The following is a 21,177-nucleotide window of genomic DNA, read 5'->3' on the forward strand; positions in this document are numbered from 1 at the left end:
AACACGCCTGTTAACGTGTAAGTCCACGTCTAGCCGCTTTTGCCTCCATCTTTGATGAGGGCGGATAAGTTGTAAGCCTGGGCGGTTTTTGCCTACTGTTCCTCTTTCTCCTCCACGCTTCACGTTCAGAATCTATGCTGGAAAAGAAAAAGAAGAGTCGGAGACGAAGAGTAAATTTTACCGTGAAGTCTGTCAGTGTCGCGCTGCTGACGTCACGACCGCCGTCTCCGCTGTCTTCTTAAGTGGCCACCTCCGAAGTGTGTCTTGTGTGTTGCTGTGTAGATGCTGAGGATAGGCGGGCTTGGTGTGGTACTGAGCCTGGCCGTGGCGGCGGCGGCTGTCATGGCCGTGTGGTTGATGGACTGGTGGGGTCCCCGCCCTGGTATTCGCCTCTTCGTACCCGAGGAGCTAGCCCGCTATCGGGGCGGCCCAGGAGACCCGGGCCTGTACTTGGCTTTGCTCGGCCGCGTCTACGACGTGTCCTCTGGCCGAAGGCACTACGAGCCTGGGGCGCACTATAGCGGCTTCGCAGGTATCAGCGAGGCTCTCACACCTTTTCCTCCTGCGTGGGCTCGTAGTCACCCTTGCGGCATGCGTCATCCCACATTCCTCAGGCTGCTGCGGTGGGAAAGACCTGATCCTGGTTTGCAGCTCGGACGTAACGGTGCTAGTTATGTGCCCCGCCCGCTCTCTGTCCGCCGCTCTGTGTGACTGGTTTGGAGAAAGATGTATCCCGTTAGTTAGTGGTTACATTCAGCAGTCTACCTGGTCTCTGTAGCTACCGTGTCACTTTAGACAGCTCCGAAATAACCTTTCCTCCACCTACCCCATTTCCCCTAAAATAAGATTTGTCTTTTTTAGTTCTAGTAGATGCATTTATCTGCTTTATTATTATTATTATTATTATTATTTTGGTTTTGGTTTTGGTTTTGGTTTTGGTTTTGGTTTTGGTTTTCGAGACAGGGTTTCTCTGGGTAGCCCAGGCTGTCCTGGAACTCACTCTGTAGACAGGCTGGCCTCGAACTCAGAAATCTGCCTGCCTCTGCCTCCCAAGTGCTGGGATTAAAGGCGTGCACCACCACTGCCCGGCTTTCTTTTCTTAAAAGATAATAAAAATCAAGCGAGGAATGAAGTTAGAGCACAGGAAAGCAAGTACCTTTTGTAGTCTTGTGGTCCCAGCAATTGGAGTGGCTGAGACAGGAGGATCGCTTGAGTTAGAAAGATCCATTGAGCCTGGAATTTGTGGCCAGGCTGGCTCTAAAACAAGACAAAACAAATCTTATAATAAATATAAGCCTTCCTAAGAACATTTATCAAATTAACTTTATTCTGCTGTGCTCCCCCTGCCCCTTAACAACTGAGGGGATTGAAAACTATAATTTGACTAAAATCCTTACAAGATATGAGAACTACCAGCCTAAAAGTTTTTAAATTTTATGTGTATGAGTATTTTACCTCCTTGTGCATCTCTGAACCACCTGTGTGCTTGGTGCCCAGGGAGGCCAGAAGAGGTTTTCAGGTCCCTGTAAGCAGTGTAAATGGTTGTAATCTGGATGCTGGGAACGTTGGGCCTCTGGAGGAGCACCCACTGTTCTTAACCACTGAGCCAACGTTCCAGCCCCCAAGCTAATTTTAAAAATACTGTTTTTCTATCTAAGGAGACTGCCTCTCACTTTGTTTATTTGGGGAGGAAGAACGCAGGGTAAGACTGGTAACTAGGTTAACAAAAATGTCAAGCTGTCCATTGGTCGTTTAGGAGAATTAGGAAGCTGCATTGAAATACAGACCACTCACTTTGTTCTCTCCAAACTTTTCAAACAGCGTAGCAGGGGAAGGACCTACCCAAGGCCACAGGAATGCATTTGAGTTTCAGTTTCTCCTCAGATCCTTGCCAAAACGTGTTACAAGTTTTGTTTTGTTTTATAGCCACAGAGATTGAATGCAATGTGTCATACATGCCAGGCAAAAATTTCATTGCTAAAGCACATCCCCCAGTTTCTTCCCTTACTTCCATTTTTTTTAAAGATAAAGTCTCATTATTTAGCTCAAACTGTCCACACAGCAATCCTACCTCAACCTCCCAGGTGCTGGAATTAGAGTGAACCAGTACTCCTGGCTCTTACTGTCTTTATTGTGATCATCCTAGTGTGTTTAATGTCTATCTCCTCTCTCTGCATCTCCAGTGTTTAGATTATAAACATGCACTGCTGTGTCTGTATTTCTATGTTGGTGCCAGAAATCCAGACTCAGGTCATCAAATTTGTTAGGCAAATACTTAATTGACTAAGCCATCTCTTACCCTGTTTTATGATGTTTTAAAACAAAAAAGTAGGTTTTACCAGAGCCTTCAACCTAGTCATGGAAGAAGAAAGAGGCAGACAGCCCAATGAATTATGGAGAAGGTGACTAGACAAGGTTGTGGCAAATAGTACTGAATTAAGGACTGCAAATATTCCCACAAGGCAAAAGGAAGCACTGAGGACTTTGGCAGGAAATGACATGAGATTTTTGGTTTAAAATGTCAGTCTACACAGGCAAGGTAGCATTCACCTTCAATACCAGCATTCAGGAGGCAGAGACAGGCAGACCTCTGAGTTAGAGGCCACTCTGGTCTACAGAGCAAGTTCCAGGACTATACAGAGATACCCTGTATTGAAAAGCCATAAAATACCAATCTAGGGAGTTTGGTGTGGTAGCACAAATACTTTTAATCCCTGTACTTAGAGACAGGTAGACCAGTGTCTGAGTTCTAGGCCAGCCTGGTCTATGTATCAGTTTACAGGCCAGCCAGAGCTACATAGTAAGACCCTATCTTAAAAAAAAAACCAACACACACACACACACACAAAACCCAACAACAACAAACAAAACAACAATAACAAACCAATAAAAACAATCTAGTGCTATAGACTGGTTTGCCAGTTAGGAGTACTTCCACCCTTATGGAGCACCTGAATTCAGATCTTAGCACCAATGTTGGATGGCTCACAGCAGCCTGCACCTTGCCTGCACCTTCAACTTCAGTGGAACCAATGCCCTCTTCTGGCCCCCTCATGCATGTACTGTACATGCATATACACACAAACATGCATACATATCTGGCATATATACAGAGACACACAAAATTTGTAATAATAAAATACTAATCTGAGTGTTACCTGGAGAATACTTTGGTAGGATGAAATGTGATCCTACTAGGGAAACTCTGTTATAGTTTACCTGAGAGATGATGGCAGATTGGGATTGTTTGGTAGCAGGTAGAGACAGTGAATGAATACAGGAACTATTTAGGAAGAAATTAAAGACTCAGCACTAATTAGGAGCCTGCATGTATAGATTGGGCAGCTGGTTGATAAGAACACTAGATGAGAAGACATGCCTGTTTCTTGGAGCTAGTGACCAGTAGCTCAAGATAGGCCTTTTGAATTTGTGGTAATTATGAAACAGCTAAGTGACATTTTGTAGAAGTTGGATATCCAAGTCCAGTGCTCAAGGAATGCCTAGGCTAAACATAACCTAGATACAAGATCTGAAACCACAGGGGTGGATAAGATGATCAAGATGTGGATAATAATTGATCCTGAGACCTAAGACTACAGTAAGGTGCTGAGAAAGCCAGGAGTGGAGTAAGCATCATGGAAGCCAGAAGTTACCATTTTAGATTCATTAATTGAATATTGTTGAAATTAATTAAAAGCTGATGGACCAGGTGTGATGATGCACACCTTTATTCCCAGAACTTGGGAGGAAGGCAGATCTCTGTATGACACTGTAGCTTCCAATGCTACTATGATGAACACATGTGTGATGGAAGAGTAGAACCATGCATGCTTGGTGGATCTGGAGCCTCAACAGCTGTGGTAGGTGAGAGAGAAGGATGCAGCTGATGGAGAGATAGGTTGTTACCCAGTAGGCGCAGCAGCCCGGAGCTTGCATTGACTAACAAGCTGTCCAGCTTCACAATCACCCTGACTCTGAACAGGGACAAGATGTTCAAGATGAAGAATAGTCCATTTATTGGACTCAACCTCCTTAAAAGACCTCCATGGTCCACACTTCTGGAGGCCATGCTGGTCCATGGCTCATGTTTTGGCAGAGGACCATGTTAATGTCTGAGGACCATATTGCCACTGAAGACCAAGCAGAGGTCCTTGGCACATGCTGATGCTGGAGACCATTTATGATGCTCCTGGTCTGTGCTATTGCCAGAAACCATGTAGAAGCCCAGGATCTGTGCTCCAGCTGACTATAAAGAGCAAGGAAGGTAGTCTTGCAGTGCTGTCAATGACTGCAGACTCAAAGTTGAGAAAGAGGAATGTAGAAGGCTTCTGTGACAAGCCCTACCTCCATCCCAATCTCTCCTCTCCCCGATAAAAGTAACAGACTAAAAAGGAAGCCATCAAAGAGAACTCTAAAAAATTGTCATAGGGATGTTCAAGTGTAGCTCTCCACAAATGATAGCTTCCAGCAGGGGTGCCGGTGGGAAAGGAAGGACTCAGCTTTCCTTAGGGGACTAGCCACTGGGAGTTTGACCATGCTCCAGTGAGTATTTGAATAACATAAAATAGACCTGTTTTCCCCTTCTTTTTATTTGGGGGTTGGGGGGCAGGGAGGTCACATGATACATGGGATGTGAGCAGGGTGCATGATGTGAAATTCCCAAATAGCCAATGAAAATGCTATATTGGAAAAAAAAAAAAAAAAAAAAAAAAAAAAAAAAAAAAAAAAAAAAGGAAACAAGTAAATGCAAGTACCTGATAATTGAGAAAAATTCATGTCCCCAGTCCAGGAGTCCTGAAAGGAGTAGGGGTTATTAGGGCATGTTTTTTTTTTTTTTTTCAGAAAGCAGGTGGTTTACTTGGTAAAATATCGTGATTAATAACTAGATATTTGGCAATTTCCTTCCTGAAGGCCGAGATGCATCCAGAGCGTTTGTCACAGGAGACTATTCTGAAGCCGGCCTCGTGGATGATGTAAATGGCTTGTCCTCCTCTGAGATACTGACGCTGCACAGCTGGCTTTCGTTCTATGAGAAAAATTATGCACTTGTTGGTAGGTAGTCCCCACCCATTGCCATAGGTTTCAGTTGTTTGTCTTACTGTGTTAATCGCTGTGTCTAGATTCTTCAGGAATTGGGCTCTAGATAAAAATTTAAAATCAGCCCTTGGTTTTTTATGTTAACTTCATGCTTTTGTGCAGGAGGGATCCCCAGAAGAACATAAAGTTGTGGGTAATCTTAGGAGAGGATTGCCAGGCCTTGTTTTTTGGTGTCAGTCGGCCTAGTCAGTGTCATTTGTGGTGGGCATTAACAGCCAACTTCAAGAGGTATCCTCCCTGTGGTTCTAGTACAGTCAGGAAGGCTTCACACTAGTTGTGTGCAGTTCTGATGGTTCCATTTGATTGTTCTCTGATGAAATAGACATCCTGTTTTTCAAAGGGAACTTATGCTAATCGCAAATCCATCCATCCATCCATTCATCCATCCTGGAATTGGTGTAGCCCAGGGTGGTCTCAAACTCACTACATAGATCAGACTAGTGGTGAATTCCTAGTCCTACTGCCTCTGTCTCCTAAGTGATCAAATATGTAATAATGCCAGCTGTGTTACTGTGTGTTAATACTTGTTACTTACTGGTGATAGAAGAGAGAAAGCAACTTTTTTTTTTCTTTTTCTTTTTTTTTTTCTTTTCTTTTCTTTTTTTTTTTTTTTGAGACAGGGTTTCTCTGTATAGCCCTGGCTGTCCTGGAACTCACTCTGTAGACCAGGCTGGCCTTGCACTCAGAAATCCGCCTGCCTCTGCCTCCCAAGTGCTGGGATTAAAGTCATGTGCCACCACTGCCTGGCTGGGAAAGCAACTCTTAGATGAGGACACAGCCCACAGACACTGATCACTCCAGTCTTTCCTAAGCTCTGAGAGTGAGGATGGCTGAGGCCAGGCCTTTCATCTGTAGGCAGCCCTACCTTGCATGGAGCCCCACGTGGGCATGTCTGACTTCTTTCAGATACCAATGTTCCTTTGCCATTGGAACAGGTCTAGATTAGCATTTTCTGCCCCTCATGCCTCTGAGTGCTTGCTTTCATTACTGCTTGTGCTTCTAATTCTGAGAACCATGGCACATTCCCTAACTCTTCTACTGCACATCCAATTGTTTAAGCAGTGATTTCATAAGAGCTGAAGTGCATGCCTTTCCATCTCTCTCTTCTTTGCTCCCCATCCTTGACCATTTCTAGCCTTCCTCATCCCACATGTCTGTGCTCTGTGCTCTGTGCTTAGTGCACTTGTTTCTTTCTGTTCTCTGTGAGGTTGTCAAGTGACAGTTGAAATGTCGCTGACCTAATGAATGAAGTCCTGCATGCTAGGCAAGCTTCATCTCTAGCCCCAGCTTTTTAAAATTCTGTCAGCTTGTTAGAAAGTCCCTGGTTCCCGGGTCCTATGCCAGTTAGCTCTTGTGGCTGGCTGGGGGTAGGCTTTGTTTCTACCTTCAGCCTTTATTAAAAATGATCATATTCAGCTTCACTTAGGTTCAGATGGGTCATTGTCATTCTTGAGGCCTAGCTGGTGTTTTATGGTAAGGTTTTGTTTAATGTTTTTGTTTGTTTGTTTTTCTTGGTTTTTTGAAACAAAGTCTCATGGCCTAGGCTGGTCTCAAATTTGTTGCATAGTTGATGCTGTCACTGAAGACCTGATCTGTGTTTCAGGGCCCCAAGTGTTGGGACTTCACAGGTGTGCTTGTTTCTTTGCTTGTTTAGTTCGTTTTTTATTTGTTTTGTTTTGTATTTGAGATAAGGTCTGACTATGTAGCCCAGGCTAGCCTTGGACTCACAGAAATCTGCCTGCTTCTGCTTCCTGAGTGTTGAAATTAAAAGCAAGAGCCATCAAGCATGCAGCATTATTTTTATTTTTGTTTTTACTTTAGATGCTTAGTATTGATTTTATTGTAGGACATTTCTGTTTTCAAGACTATTTTTTTCCAAAATAAATATTTTATTTCTGTTCAAAAAGAGGAAAGAAAGCAGCGCAGAAAAGTAAGAATGGAATCCTATGAGTGAACAAAGGATGCCATACCAAATACCATGAACTGATTTTGGAGTAGCAAACTAGAAGTCCTCCTGATATGTTTGGGAATGAGCCAACCACAGGAACAGTGTGGAATGTGGTGGGGCTAGAAGGGCTGTGGCAGACTTTGGTTAGGCAGGATGCACGTAAACCACTGTACCTGGTATTACAATGGTAATCCTCATGGTGACCAGGAGTGAGTATGGTGCACTTCTTTCCTAGGTTTTGGCATAGGGGCCATGTAAGGTGTTCAGGGACATCAGAGGATGAAGGCAAATTTTCAAGGTGCATATTGACTTGAGCACAGTTAAGAATCTGTCATTGTAGTTGCCCAGCTGGACCTCAAGGGAAAATGAGGTAGTTCTGTTGTGCTCTGGATATACATTTAGGGACCCAGCCAGTAAGACTGTTCTTGTAACACAGTGCCTAAAACTGCTCCTGCTATCCTCTCTGTAGATATTATGTCTAAAACTCAACAAGATAGGGTCATTCCACACAATACAAAAGTTTGGTGTTAAGTCAACGTAAAGATTTCTCATCTGGCACTAAAGCCCTGTCCCTTTGTTTATTCATGTAGCAAACATTTAAAGCAAATGGTCTGTATGACACTGTTTTAAGTACTGGGCCTTCAGGATGTTTTCTAACTAAGGAGACATTTCTATACAGGGCTTTGAATAAAGCCATGGAATGCATGCTGGGGGCTTAGGTATCTTTGGAGCTGGTGGCAAGGGAGACTTGGAGGAGGTGACTACAAAATGGGCCTTGTAGAATAAAGGGAATCCAAATTGAGATGTGGGGAGAGTGGAGCAGTGTGAGTGGTGCCTGAGGTGGGAATCAGCAGGGCCTGGTCAGATAACAGAGAAACCTGTGTGCTGGAGCCATAGAAATGAAGGAGCAAGTGACTAGAGAAGAGGCAGAGTAGATAGGCAGAAGCTGAAAGGCTGGAGGAGCCTGGAGGCTCAGATAAGAGTGTTCTGTTTTATTTTGTGCTTTGAGTAGCTATTAGAGGGTTTAGTCAGGCACAGAAGTGACGTGTGGACTCAAGGGTGTTTTTGTTTGCTTTTGTTTTTTTAAGACAGGGTTTTACTGTGTGTAGCCCTGACTCTACCAGAACTTGATCTGCATACCAGGCTGGCTTCAAAATCATAGAAATCTTCCTGCCTTTGCCTCCAGAGTGCTGGGATTAAAAGTGTGCACCATAATCCCTGTCATGAGTTATGTTTAGAAAGACTACTCAAGGGGCTGGAAATATAGATGTCTCTGTGGTTTAAAACACTGGCTACTCTTTTCAGAGACCAGATTCAGTTTCCAGTGGGAAATCCAGGACTTCATTCATGCTTTTAAGTTCCAGTCCCTTACCAACTTCCCTGTAGTGTTCTAAGTGAGAAATGTCTCCCATAGGCTCAGGCCTTTGAACACCTGTTTTCTAGGAGTTCCAGTTTCAGATTGTAAGCACCACATGGCAGCTTACACTCATCTGTAACTCTGGTTCCAGTGAGCCAACTCCCACCTCTAGTCTCCAGGGACACCACATGCATTTGGTACACATATATAGATTCAGGCAAAATACTCATACACATAAAATTAAATAAAAAAAGCATTAAAATTAGGCCTATAATTCTAACACTTATAAAAACTAAGGCAGAAGAATAAAAAAATCTCAGGCTAGCCTAGGCTAGAGGCTAGGCCCTGTCTTGAAATAAAGTAGCAAGGTAAGAATGTACCTTGGTGGCAGGACACTGGTTTACCATGTGTGAAGCCCTCGGTCTGAGCTGAGCACTAGGGGGAGATGCTTTGTGGAGGGAGCATGATAGGAAAGCCTGACTGGAAGGCTGCTGTCTTACTATGTGTTTTGGATAGGGGGCAGGGATGGAAATTGACAGGAATGGAAAGAAATCAGAATACATTTCTAAGGTAGAACTGGCAAGATTTTCCCATTAGTGAACACAGGGAAGTGATATCTGAATGTGAAAGTTGGGAGAGATCCATGACTCTGACACAGATAGGCCAGGGATGTGCTAGTTTCTGTTGCTGTGATAAATTACCAGGACTAAGACAACTTTATCTGGACATAGTGGTTTCAGAAGCATGTCAGGGGAGGCGTGGTAGCAGGCAGGCAGGAAGCTGAGAGATCACATCTTTAAGTATAATCAGGAAGTAGAGAGAAGGTGTGAACTGGAAGTGAGACAAGAATGTAACTACTCAGGTCCCTCTGTCCACTGGGAACAGACTTCCTTCAAAAAGCACACCACCTCCCAAATAGCACCAGCTGGGAACCAGGTGTTCAAAGGCCTGAACCTCTGGGGACATTTCTTACTTAAAACCACCACAGGGAAGTTGGTAAGGGACTAGAACTTGAAAACATGAATGAAATCCTGGGCTTCCCACTGGAACCTAAGTTCAGCTCTGTTTTCAGGGACTGACTAGAGGCTGGACCCACACAGTTGAGACAGGGAGCCAAACTACCTCCTATTGATCAAACCTCTCTCGGGTGTCTTCTCCACCAGTACAGTGGTGTCTAAGGCCCTTTGCGTCTTAGGACTTGGACACATCAAGCTGTGGCACCCAAGGAAACAGAAGCTTTTCTACTGTCCTGTATGCAGGCTGCAGCCACTGTGTAGGTTTTTTTTTTTTTTTTTTTTTTTTTTTTTTTTTTTTTCATAGCTTAGATAATAAAAAATTTTGAAAGCCTTTTCTTTTTTTAAAATATTTATTTTATTTGTGTGAGTACACTGTTGCTCTCTTCAGACACAACAGAAGAGGGCACCATATCCCATTACAGATGGTTGTAAGCCACATGAGGTTGCTGGGAATTGAACTCAGTGCTCTCAACTGCTGGGTCTTTTCTCCAGCCCTTGAAAGACATTTTTAAACAAAAATCAATGTTTACTCTGTTATGTCCACTAAGTCAGAAAAGTGGTGGAGGGCTGGAGAGATGGCTCAGTGGTTAGGAGCACTGGCTGCTCTTCCAGAGGTCCTGAGTTCAATTCCCAGCAACCACATGGTGGCTCACATACATTAAATAAATAAATCTTTAAACAAACAAAAAGAATAAAGATATCCCACAGCTAAGAAAGAAAGAAAGAAAGAAAGAAAGAGTGAGTGGTGGAGGTGAAAGCATGGGCTCTGAGCTGCTCTAACTAAATAGTTCTATAAGACAAAGTAATTTGACTTGGACACAGAGAAATGTGGGCTAAGAAGCTATATATTCATCCAGCATTTACTAAATACTTAAGTGTTCCCTCAAGCTGTACAGAGCATTGATAAGAAGTGTCACACATGAGTCTGTTTTCAGGGAACTGATGTCTGGAAGTGACAAAGATTTAATCATTCCCATCCTACTAGACCACACCTAGATGACTTTTCAGCCCCAGGTAACCGACACCACAGATTTTAAACACAAAATAGCAAAAAGCCCTGATAGAGTCTTTAAGTGACTCTCAAACTTCCCACTGGGATTTCACAAGCCAGGCCTCCATCATTGGTGTGTCTCTCAATATTCTTATTTTCCAGGCTCCCACAGAAAGCTCACCGAGCTTTGACCACTCAATAGCTTTTCTAGCCCAAAGTTTTGTTTTGTTTTGCTTTGGTTTTTTGTTTTTTCGAGACAGGGTTTCTCTGTGTAGCCCTGGCTGTCCTAGAACTCACTCTGTAGATCAGGCTCTAGCCCAAAGTTCTAAAGTCCCTTTATAATCCTCCCCAAACAACATAGTCAGGCCTGCCACAGCAATACCCCACAATCCTGGCACCAGTAGGTCTTAGAGTCTCTTATTGCAGTGCTGAAACACCATGACCGAAGAACTTGGGGAGAAAGCAGTTTGCTTGGCTTACACTCTCATAGCTGCTCTGACCTTCCTCCCTGTGATCCCAGGAAGACTGGTTGGAAGGTTCTACAGAAAGGATGGGCTGCCCACTTCAGAACTAACCCAGGTAGAAGCCATGATGACCAAAGGCATGGAGGCAAATGAACAGGAACAGAGAGAAAAGCAGAAGTTCCCTCCGTGCAATGCCGAGTGGAGCTCTGCTAAGGGCAGCAGGCTCTGGTGCTCCCAAAAGAGGTAAGCAGCCTCCCATTCTGCCCTGCCAGGAAAGGAAATGATCCTTTCCTGGATCCATTTTCTGAGCTACCCTTTTATTATCTATTATTCACAGAATTCACAACTGACTGCTAACATAGGGAGCTTACATGTGCTATATATGTAAGGTCTTCTGAGTTATTTTCATGTACTTATCATTGTGATCAAAACACCTAAAAGAAGCAATTTATGGGAGGAAAGATTCAATCAGTTTTATGGTTTTAGAAGGTACAGTCCACCATGGCAAGGAAGCATGGCAGAGCCACTTGGTCTGTGGCAGTGCAGGTGTGTGGGTATCAGTTCTCACATAGCTAGAGAAGCTGAGGTTGAGTCGGAACCAGAAGCAGATATAACCTTCAAGGCCTGCCCCAGTGAGTCACTTCTCCTAGCTAGGACTCAGGTCCCCAAGGTTCTACAACCTTCTAAAACTGCATTAACAGGTGTGGACCAAATATTCAAGTATTCCTGTTGGGGACATGTCATATTCAAATCATAAGATAGGGAATTAAAAATCCTAGTAGTAGGACATTTAATATCCAAATGAAAACCTTAGGGCTGAGACGTACATTTAAGACTTGGCTCCTCCTCAGCTTCAACCCCCCAGAGATCTGGCTAAGGAGAAACACTGGTCTGGGAAGCTGACGGCCCAGGGACTATGTCTTCTCTTTTTTAAATTCTTTTTATGTTATGTATATGTGTGAGTATCCATGTTTGTATGTATACCATGTGTATGCAGATGTTTGTAGAGGCCAGAAAAGGACACTGAATTCTCTGGAACTAGAGTTACAGGCAGTTGTGAGTGGCTCTGTGGATGCCGAGAATCCAACCCAGGTCCTCTGCAAAAGTATCAAGTGTGTTTAACTGCTGAGCCATCTCCAGCCCATAAAGTTTTGAGATTTTCTTTCCTTTTTTTAATTCTTATTTTTAATTGTGTTTATAAGGGGTTAGAGAGATGTCCTAATGGTCAGGAGTACTTGTTAATCTTGCAGAGGACCTAGCACCACTTGGTGGCTCATAACAACCCATAACTTCAGTTCCAGAGTTTCTGAGGCCTTCTGACTTCTGCAGATACCAAGAATACGTGTGATACACATAATATACACACAGACACTCATGCATTAAAAAAGAACAAAAGAACCCATGTTTATGTTTGGATATGTGCTAAGTGCCCAAGAAGTCAGAGGTGGTGTGTCCCCTGGAAGGAGTTACAGGATACTGTGAGCTGTCACTGTGGGTGCAGGGAACCAAACTCAAGTCCTCTGGAAGAGCAATATGAGCTCTCAACAGCTGAGCCCTCCCCATCTAGCTCAGGTCCTACTTCTTGGACTACTTCTGCCTCTTCAGCCAGGATGGTCCTCAGTTTCCTGTTTTTCTGCATAAATTATTCCTGCCTGCAGGAGCATGGGGTGGAAGGTGGACCCATTCTTTGATGCCCTGGGTAGTGTTTAATTTTATTTTCTTTGCAACACAATCTCATGTGGAGTACACATATCTTGGATTGGCCTTGACCTCTTTGTTCAAGGATGACCTTGAACTTCTGATCCTTATGTCTCTACCTACTGAGATGAGGAACTACCAGCATGCCTGGTTTATACAGTGCTGAGTCTGAACTCAGGGCTTTGTGCAAGCTAGGCAAGCACTCTGCCAGCTGAGCTACACCCCCAGATTGTTTTTTAAATACTATGGAGCCTGGAGTGTAATGGTATAGTGCTTGCTTGGAACATGGCCCTGGGTTCAATTAGCACCATTAAAAGCAAAGCAAAGCAAAACACAACAAAGCAAATAAAATAAAAACCCTTAAAAAACAAAATAAACCAAAAGTTAAAAAAAAAAAAAACAAAAACAGAAAAGCCCTGGCACCCTGAGCATTTCCAGCAAGTGCAGGCTGGATGGGTGTCTCTTCCTGTGCAAACACAGTACAGTGAGCAGGGTTACGAAGCATGGTGCCATGGATTCCACTTTAATCATCAGGCCAGCCACACTCAGACTTAGGCTCAGCTCTTTCACATCTCCTTTAAAGCTCTGGTTAAGGGGACAGTGGGAACCAGAAACTGGACAAAGCTCCCAGACTCAAAGGATCAGATTAACAGTCAAGCTCTTACTAAGGAGTTGGGAGAGAGGCCCCATTCTGGTGTGCTAAGCTGTGCAGAGCTGCCTTCTTGCACCAGAGATCTATCAACTAGTTGGGGGAATAAAGTGAAGGTTCAGGAAGCAAAACTTTGAAAGACTTGGCTTTTGTGGTACCACTTAACAGAGGACAGTCTGGGACCTGGGTTGCCTTCTTGGGATATAACCCTGGATACAGGTGTCCTCAGAGAGTACTGGTGATGTAGGAGGTACCCTGTGTGATGTAGAGAACCAGTGGTGTACAATTAGATGGTCCTTGTACCCTCGAGAGCCTCCCTTTCCCCCAAGATTCTTCTGTCTCATGAACTCCATTGCATTCAGAACTGAGTTGCTCAGGTCCTGCCTTCCCACAGAGTCTTTACAAACTATTTCTGAGCCTCAACTCATCTCGAGAGAAAGGAGCTTGTGGGTAGGGACCAGGTGTAGGGTAAAGCTCACCGATGGAATAGACAGCTGGACCAAGAAGGGAGGCATTCTGATGCCTAAGCAGCCCTGTTCATGGATAAGACACAATGGAAATGGTTTCTAACAGGGCCAGTTCCTCTCTCAGCCAGTGATCCTGGTCCAAGCACTGGAGCATGCATCTCTCTCTCTCTGTCTCTCTCTGTCTCTCTCTGTCTCTCTCTGTCTCTGTCTGTCTGTCTGTCTGTCTCTCCATGTATGTACGTATATATGTATGTATGTATGTATGTATGTGAGGGTCAGTTTCGTGAGTTTCACTTTCTTTCTGCAGGGCCTCTAAGTCTGCCAAGGATCAAATGCAGTATACACTGAAATGAATTAGGTTCTTCTGCCCAATAGGAGGTTGCCAGGGTATGCTGGGCCAACATGGAATCCTCGTTCCCTGAAGCCTGGCAGTCTCAGGAGTTAGATCCATACAGAGCCAGCACAGGTTGCTGCCACACAGGTGTCAAGGCCTACCCCATCAAATGCTCCAAGCCTTACGATAAAGATCTTGCTCAGCCTGGATGTAAAGGAGAGAGGAACAGGGATGGATGCTCATTGGCTAGTGGAGACCTCTCATTGGCTAGTGGAGACCTCTCAGTCCTAGCAGCAGCTCAGCCAAGTGAAGCTGCTGCTGCTGCTGCTGCTTGAGAAAGAACAGGGGTGGGGCAAGGACACAGTGAAAGGGATGTGGACTCTGCTTCCTTCTGGAGAAGGTATTGTTAGCATTGTGTGTGAAAAGCCAGAAGTAGGAGAGCTAGGTCCCAGACTGAGATAGGAAGTGGATTAAAGAAAGGGCTCATCCCAGGCTTGTAAGTTTATACCTTTAAGAAATCCTCTTTCCTTTTTTCCTAGTGGAGGTGTGCACAGAGACTGGATTGGTGTTCCCAGGAAGTTGTATAAGCCAGGGGCCAAGGAGCCCCATTGCGTGTGTGTGAGAACAACTGGCCCTCCTAGTGACCAGCAAGACAACCCTAGACACTCAAATCGTGGGGACTTGGACAACCCCAATTTGGAAGAATACACAGGTTGCCCAGCGCTGGCCATCACATGTTCCTTCCCAGTCTAAGATGGTGTCCTGCATGTTGCTGATACATGGAGAACCTTCCCTAGATCTACAGAAAGCCCTTGATCTTGTGCCCTAGCATGGCTTCTGGCCTGAAATAGGAATGTCAAGGACTCCAGCCACACTCTGCAAATGTGGGTCACAATTCTACTGGCTGAGACAAGAGCCTGATAGCCTACCTCGTATGGTCAGCTTGTTTTGACACTGTTTGGAACTTTTGTCTCCTGTCATCATCTTTCAGAGCCTGCAGACATTAATGAACACAGTGAAATCAACACAGAACTGCTTGGGTCAGAAGTCTGAGAGCTTCATCAGGGACATCCCATAGATCCAGTGCTGTCTGAGTCAGAGCTTGGATCTGCCCATCATGCCAGTCCTGCTGGTACTTGGAGCAGTAGCGAGATAGGACTGTGGCTCTCAGTGGAAATCAGGCATTTCCCAAGATTATTTTGCACCTTAGTAAAATGAAGGTAACTGTCCTAAGTCACAGAGTGATTAAGCTCCTAATTTCTGACATTTGTGACATTTCTAAGACCTCTACTCCAAGGCAAACTTGAATGTACTGACTCCATGAAAGCTGGGATGGGGTCCAGTGAGATGAGACAATGAACTGGAGTAGCAGATTCCAGGGCTTGACTTACACAGATGGAGCATACCATAATCCCCTGCCCTGGTGTGTGTGAAACTGCTCTCTCTACTCATACTGCTAGTGAAAAGTTGTCCCTCCACTCCGAATCTCTATGACTGCCGTTTGAAAGCTTTGCTCCAGGTCTCTCAACCCCACTGTAGAATTCCCTTCTCTGCTGCACAGCAGCACTTCTTACCTGCCCTTCTGGGTCTTGCCTTCATTTTCCAGACAGGGTCTCATTATGTAGCTCTGGCTATTCTGGAAGTCACCAGGTAGACTGGGCTGGCTAGGAACTCACAGAAGTCCTCCTGTCTCTGCCTCCCAAGTATTGGGATTAAAGGCATACACTGCTATGTCCTACTAATTCTTACCTATCTTGATCTCTGCTTTTTTAAGTTACTTGACTTTTTGAGACAGGATCTCATGTTTCCAGGTCAGCCTTGAACTCAGTATGTAGGTATGTGCTAACATGCCCAGTTTATTCTGTACGAGGGATTGAATGAACGAGCTGTATACATGCTAGACAAGCACTTTACCAACTGAGCTCTTGGGGCTCAGTGCCTGGCCTGAGTATCTTCATTAGCCATTGGCCTGCAGAGTAGGTTTCAACTTTTGCCCTGCTCTTTAGTTGGTATTCAACTATTGTGGGCATGGTGGTGCAACCCTTTAATCCTAGCACTCGGGAGGCAGACAGGCAGATCCTTGAATTCAAGACTAACTGGTCCACATAGCAAGTTCCAGGCCATCCAGGGCTATAGTGCAACCCTATGTCCCCCCTGTCCCCAAAAGTATCTACCATTGTGGGCTTGAACCATGGATCCATCAGCCTCACACTGGACTGATTCATTGTCATACACCCGTGGACTGTGAACACTATGCTTGTACTCCTAGGCAGAGCACAATGAGCTGTTCCAGGACCTTGTTCTGAATTCTACCCAGCCCTGCACCTGGTTCCTGAGTGCTAGGATTAAAGAGGGTAGGACCATCAAAGGTCCTAAGAAGCCCATACAGAATGAGTTAGACCATCACAGCTATTTGTCTGAGTTAGGGGCAGATGTAAGAGGGGTAGAAAAAGAACACATTAAGTCCAAGCAAGTGAGCATTCTAAAGTCTCACTCACTAGACTTGAGCAGGGCTTTATGAACCAGATTTTAATGTGCAGACTCCTAAACCTTCCTTGATGTTACCTGAAGCCCACAATGCTATCAGCCCCTGCCCCCACCCTTTTAAATCTTGGCCAGTAGGAAGCTCATCATGGTGAATACTTATAGTCGCTTTGAAATAATGGAGTAAAGGGGGAGTCTAGGATCCTTTGGACAACTTCCATGGTTTTTTGCATCAGCAGTCACATGGGTCACCATAACTAAAGCTTGCATTGGAGAGGTAGGGAATGCAGCAGCTGCTCACTCTGAACGAAATGCTTGTGAGATCTGTTAATGTGTCACACGGAACGTTAGAATATGAAATGCTGAGGGTAGCTGTTCAAGACATTTGTTCACAAACCAATTTTAAATATATTTTTCAGATTTATTTTTATTATTTTACGAGTATGAGTATTTTGCCTACATGTACATCTGTATATCACTTGTATGCCTGGTGCCCGAGGAGGTTGGGAGCCTCCACACGAGTGCTGGGAATGGAACCCAGGTCCTCTGTAGCATTTACTCAACCACTGAGCTAACTCTCCAGCCCTCACATTATCAATTTTTAGAAATTGTTTTTTAATGTTTACTGGTACTTCTGGCTTAGAAGTAGCTATAAATGTCTTTAATTAAAGTTTACACTTTAAATTCACAATTTTACCTCATTTTTATTATAAGGAATTATTACAGAAAATCAAAATATCAATATTTGAAAAATACATTCCATTACACAGACTCCAAAGAAACAATGCTGCTAAGCGCCATGGTCCCCGTTGATGTTGTCCTTCCCACACTGAGCACCACCGGAGCAGTGTGAGAGCCTAGTGGTCTATCCAAACACGTGCCTGCAGTTTTGGCCCAGCTGCTGCTGCCTTGTCCTTGGTACCATAAGGATGTCATGAACGTCCAGTTCCACACAGCTGCCAAACTGGCAAGTTAGTAAGGCCAGCAGTCCCCAGGCTCCCTCACTGTAGAAAACCAATGTTGTCAGTTGTAAGAGTTAATATGTTATTTATTCCACACAAGAGGCAATGATCCTCCAGAGAAAGTCTTTAAGGCATCTACGACATTTGAGAATTTTATATTAACTGGTCACATACTCAGTTTTTCACCAGATCAGTTCTGTACAGTGAGCATAGCTCAGAGGCCTTTGCTGAGCTGCGTCCTCTGCTGGGCTGGCAGGGGAGCTCTGGAGCTTCAGGTGGCTCTAGGGGGCTGATCCTGAGGGAAGCCAGCATCTGTGAGGGAGACACACATTTACATGCTGATGTTGCTTCCTCTCTGGTCTAAGTATCTGGCAGTTCAGCCACTTTTTTTTTCCCTCCAGGTAAGGAAATCCTAGATTGGAGGCCTGTCCTCCACCCCTTGCCTACAAACAAGACTAGTGCAGGAACGGTTTGGTATGGGGGATGGGCACAAATTGAGCAGGGTGGTGTGACCCACACACCCAGCTTTATGAAAAACCCATTCAAGGAGAGGGAGGAAGCTGATGGGTAGTCAGAAACAACTCATGGCTCTGAGGTAGAGGACAAAAACATCATGTGGACCCCACTCCTTGGAGAGAATATGGCAGATGAACTGAGCAGTTAGTCTAATATTCAGCCTGGACTGAATTGGCTATTGGGGTGGAATAGGCCCAAAACTTGTGTTCTAACACATCACTGAGTGAGACACCAATGAAAAGACAACTGGAAATAAGGGAGTCCTCAGTGTAGGCACTTAAGCTTGTGGGACATTGCTGTGTTAGAGGATTATAACATACTAGTTTAAGCACATGGCCTGTACCTCTGTTTTTAAAAGAAACAAACAAATAGAAAATCCTTAATGATACACTGTACAGCAGAGTCGTGATGAACAAGGGGCAGTTAAAAAGCTAGGTGAGCACAGAAGGTTAACTGAGGCAGCAATTAGCTTTCAGTAAAGTTGATTCTTCCTGATTGGCTCATTCACAACTAACAACTTTTTAAATGGATAAATGAAGTTTTGCTGCTAGTTCTTAAGGTACTGATTAAGAGTGAACAAGAATAGCTAAGCAATTTCACGGTGAAGTCTGGTCAGCATGGAGAGAGGACAGGAGAGACGCACAGGAAGTCTGGTCCTGGCCAGGGCAGTGTACAGCAGGAGTGCAGTGCAGTGAGCGTGGCATGGTCAGGGGGATTGTGGCGTGGAAGAATGCCTGAGCCACATCTACAGCATGGCTACCAATGCCCCTCAGTCACTCAGCCCCTCTAACCACCACTAATAACAACACTGACCTCTGAAGGAACAGAAGCTTGAACCTACATATGTTTTAGGCATGATCTTCAGATTTTAAGTACAGTTATAGGCAAGATTGTTACTGAAACTGGTGTGGTAGGGCAAGGACAGAATGATCAGCTTCATCCTGATTCCCTATTTCCCCCCTCTCCATAATAAACAAGGAAGAACAGGTATATGTGCACCAACCACCCTGGTTCATAACCAAACCATTATTACCTTCCCCACTAAAGAATCATGGTAACAACTTAACCCTAGGTCTCTGTGGCCCTTTTAAGCAATAAAAATTGGAAACTGACTACATGCTTTCTATAGTTGTTGGCCAAGACTGACTAAATGTTTCCATAAAAACTCTATATGAAGTTTAAGTCACAGGCTGGGGGCAATGGCACTCCTCCAAGTAACTCTTCCTTTTAAACACCATGTACAAGCTAATGTTAACATAAAAAGCATACATATAAATCACCTAAGTATTTTTAGAAAGTAGCACACTGGTTTCTCAGCACATTTTATACATATTTAGGCAGCAAGATGCCTAACTCTACAGCAACAGAGAGCATACCACTATCCAAGAAAGAGATGCCAAAAGAAGTCCCTTTTATTCATACACCCACACTCCATTAATGCAAGTAACGTAGGGTTATCAAATGTCTCAAAAAATCAGTGCGTGTGATTGACAGTTAATCTCTGACTATGAGCAGATATTGTTCATCTTAGAGTCTCAGAGCAGTTGTGATTTTGTTTCTTAAAAACAAACAAACAAACAAAAAAGTGGTTTAAGTTTCTCTTTCAGTGTGCAATATAATAAAATTAAAAAATTAAAATTCCCAAACAGAAACAACCCAAACACTGGCCAAACTTTTAAAAGAAAGAGGCCCAGCATCCCGGGGCTAGTATGGGTAGCAATCAGGAACCAAAGACCTCTGCTTTGGAGCCTTGCTCGTCATTTCAGCCATATTTCTAAAGCAGGCTGTTCATAATTGGCCAGGGTCTTGGGCTGCTTGGCTATGATGAGGCACAGTGCTACCCAGAACTGGCACCATGAGCACTAAGAATGCAAGGCAAGGTTTTAGCAGGAAGGATGTGTCAGGGAGAGAGAGGATCAAAGTCACAGCCATCTCCTTTCTCATCAGTATCAATTTCTTCCCTCTTGGTAGTTTTCCCTTTAAGATTAGTGTGTGCTGAGGTCCAGTCCAAGCTGGCCATCAGAACCACTGATAGAAGAGTATGTGATGGCATTTTTGAATATGGATTTTTGAATTGGATTCACCAATGATACAGCTCTAGAAAAAGTGCAGCACAGTCAAAGTGCATTTCTTCCACTACTCAAGTGGCAGCGACTGAGGACTCCACAGACAGGACGCAGCAAGACGAGAGAATGAGACAGCTGCTAGGTGTCAAGCTACCACAGGCATTCTGACATCCAGCAGCAGCAACATTGGTAAAGCTTTCAGTTGTTAAGGCCACAATTTTTCAGCTCTCATCTTTGAACCCTGTTTAGAAAGATTTCACCTTTTTAAAAGGGCAGCTCACTAAAAATACAGCTTAGCTTAAAGAAAGAAAAGACTTGAGGGCAAGAGGTTCCTGTTATCTTTATGAAAACACTGTGCATTAAAGGCCATCGCCACTCAGGGTAGCCACCACTCTAGAGTAACCAGCTCATCTGGCAGCTGCTCTCTACTGTCAGGCCCTGCCTCTATGGCAGCCCAGGCAGGAAGACTTTGTGAATTCTCTGAGATGGACGCTACGTTACTGAAAGGGAACATTGTCTCCAAGTGTCCTTGTGTGCTGCTAGCTGATTCCTATCACATTTGTCACGCAGGCTAAACTGGCCTGGTCCAACCAGTGAGACATCTAGTGCAATAGACCACAGTCTGACACACTGACAGTCATACAGTTTGAAACGATCAGGGATCACACCATGGTCTTCTGCCACAGGAAGACAACTGCCAGCTCTTGCTCTTGGTAGGAGGCAGGCTGGTGAGTAGAGCAGCTGCTGGGGAGGTGCCAGGGGATGCAGGCCTGGATCCTCCTGGAGGCCTCACTAAGAGACTCCACCCAGAGTCAGTACATCAAAGCAAATGTTGCAAACCCGCACAGGCTTGTTCAGGTCAAACTTTATAATAGGAATCTCCTTGGTCGAGCATTTATGGCAAAGCAGACGGCCGCAGTGACGACTGTGGAGGCAAAGAAAGAAGTATGAGAGGCACCAGAGCAGACTGGTTCCAAATGGTCAGCCCAGTCTCTGGCATCTGTGGCCAACTGCCAACTACCAGTCAAGTCACACCAATGCACGTATAACTTTTAGCTCTTCACAGAACAACAATGAGTAACTAAGCTAAAGCAAGCGTGGAGACGTTAAGCACAGACCCTGGCTAGT

The 21,177-nt window shown here is 44.5% G+C and overlaps 2 protein-coding genes across 3 annotated transcripts in view; one reads left to right on the forward strand and one right to left on the reverse strand.

The window, feature by feature from the left end:
* The first annotated feature begins 23 nt into the window (after window positions 1-23).
* Window positions 24-17,196, forward strand: Cyb5d2 (cytochrome b5 domain containing 2). The gene is made up of 4 exons (XM_034507032.2): window positions 24-532; window positions 4,912-5,052; window positions 10,930-11,116; window positions 14,561-17,196. The coding sequence occupies exons 1-4, from the start codon at window positions 283-285 to the stop codon at window positions 14,772-14,774; spliced, it is 792 nt and encodes a 263-aa protein (XP_034362923.1). The 5' UTR covers window positions 24-282; the 3' UTR covers window positions 14,775-17,196.
* Ankfy1 (ankyrin repeat and FYVE domain containing 1) overlaps window positions 17,190-21,177 on the reverse strand; it is a 72,289-nt gene continuing 68,301 nt past the window's right edge. The window contains exon 25 of one of the 2 annotated variants that reach the window (XM_034507031.2): window positions 17,190-17,779. In XM_034507031.2, coding sequence (XP_034362922.1) covers window position 17,779 — 1 coding nt within the window. In that variant the 3' untranslated portion in view covers window positions 17,190-17,778. Of the gene's footprint in view, window positions 20,975-21,177 lie in introns of both variants that reach the window. The other variant, XM_034507029.2, reaches the window with a different exon arrangement.

This window comes from Arvicanthis niloticus, chromosome 6, assembly GCF_011762505.2.
Source record: "Arvicanthis niloticus isolate mArvNil1 chromosome 6, mArvNil1.pat.X, whole genome shotgun sequence".
Taxonomy (NCBI): Eukaryota; Metazoa; Chordata; class Mammalia; order Rodentia; family Muridae; genus Arvicanthis; species Arvicanthis niloticus.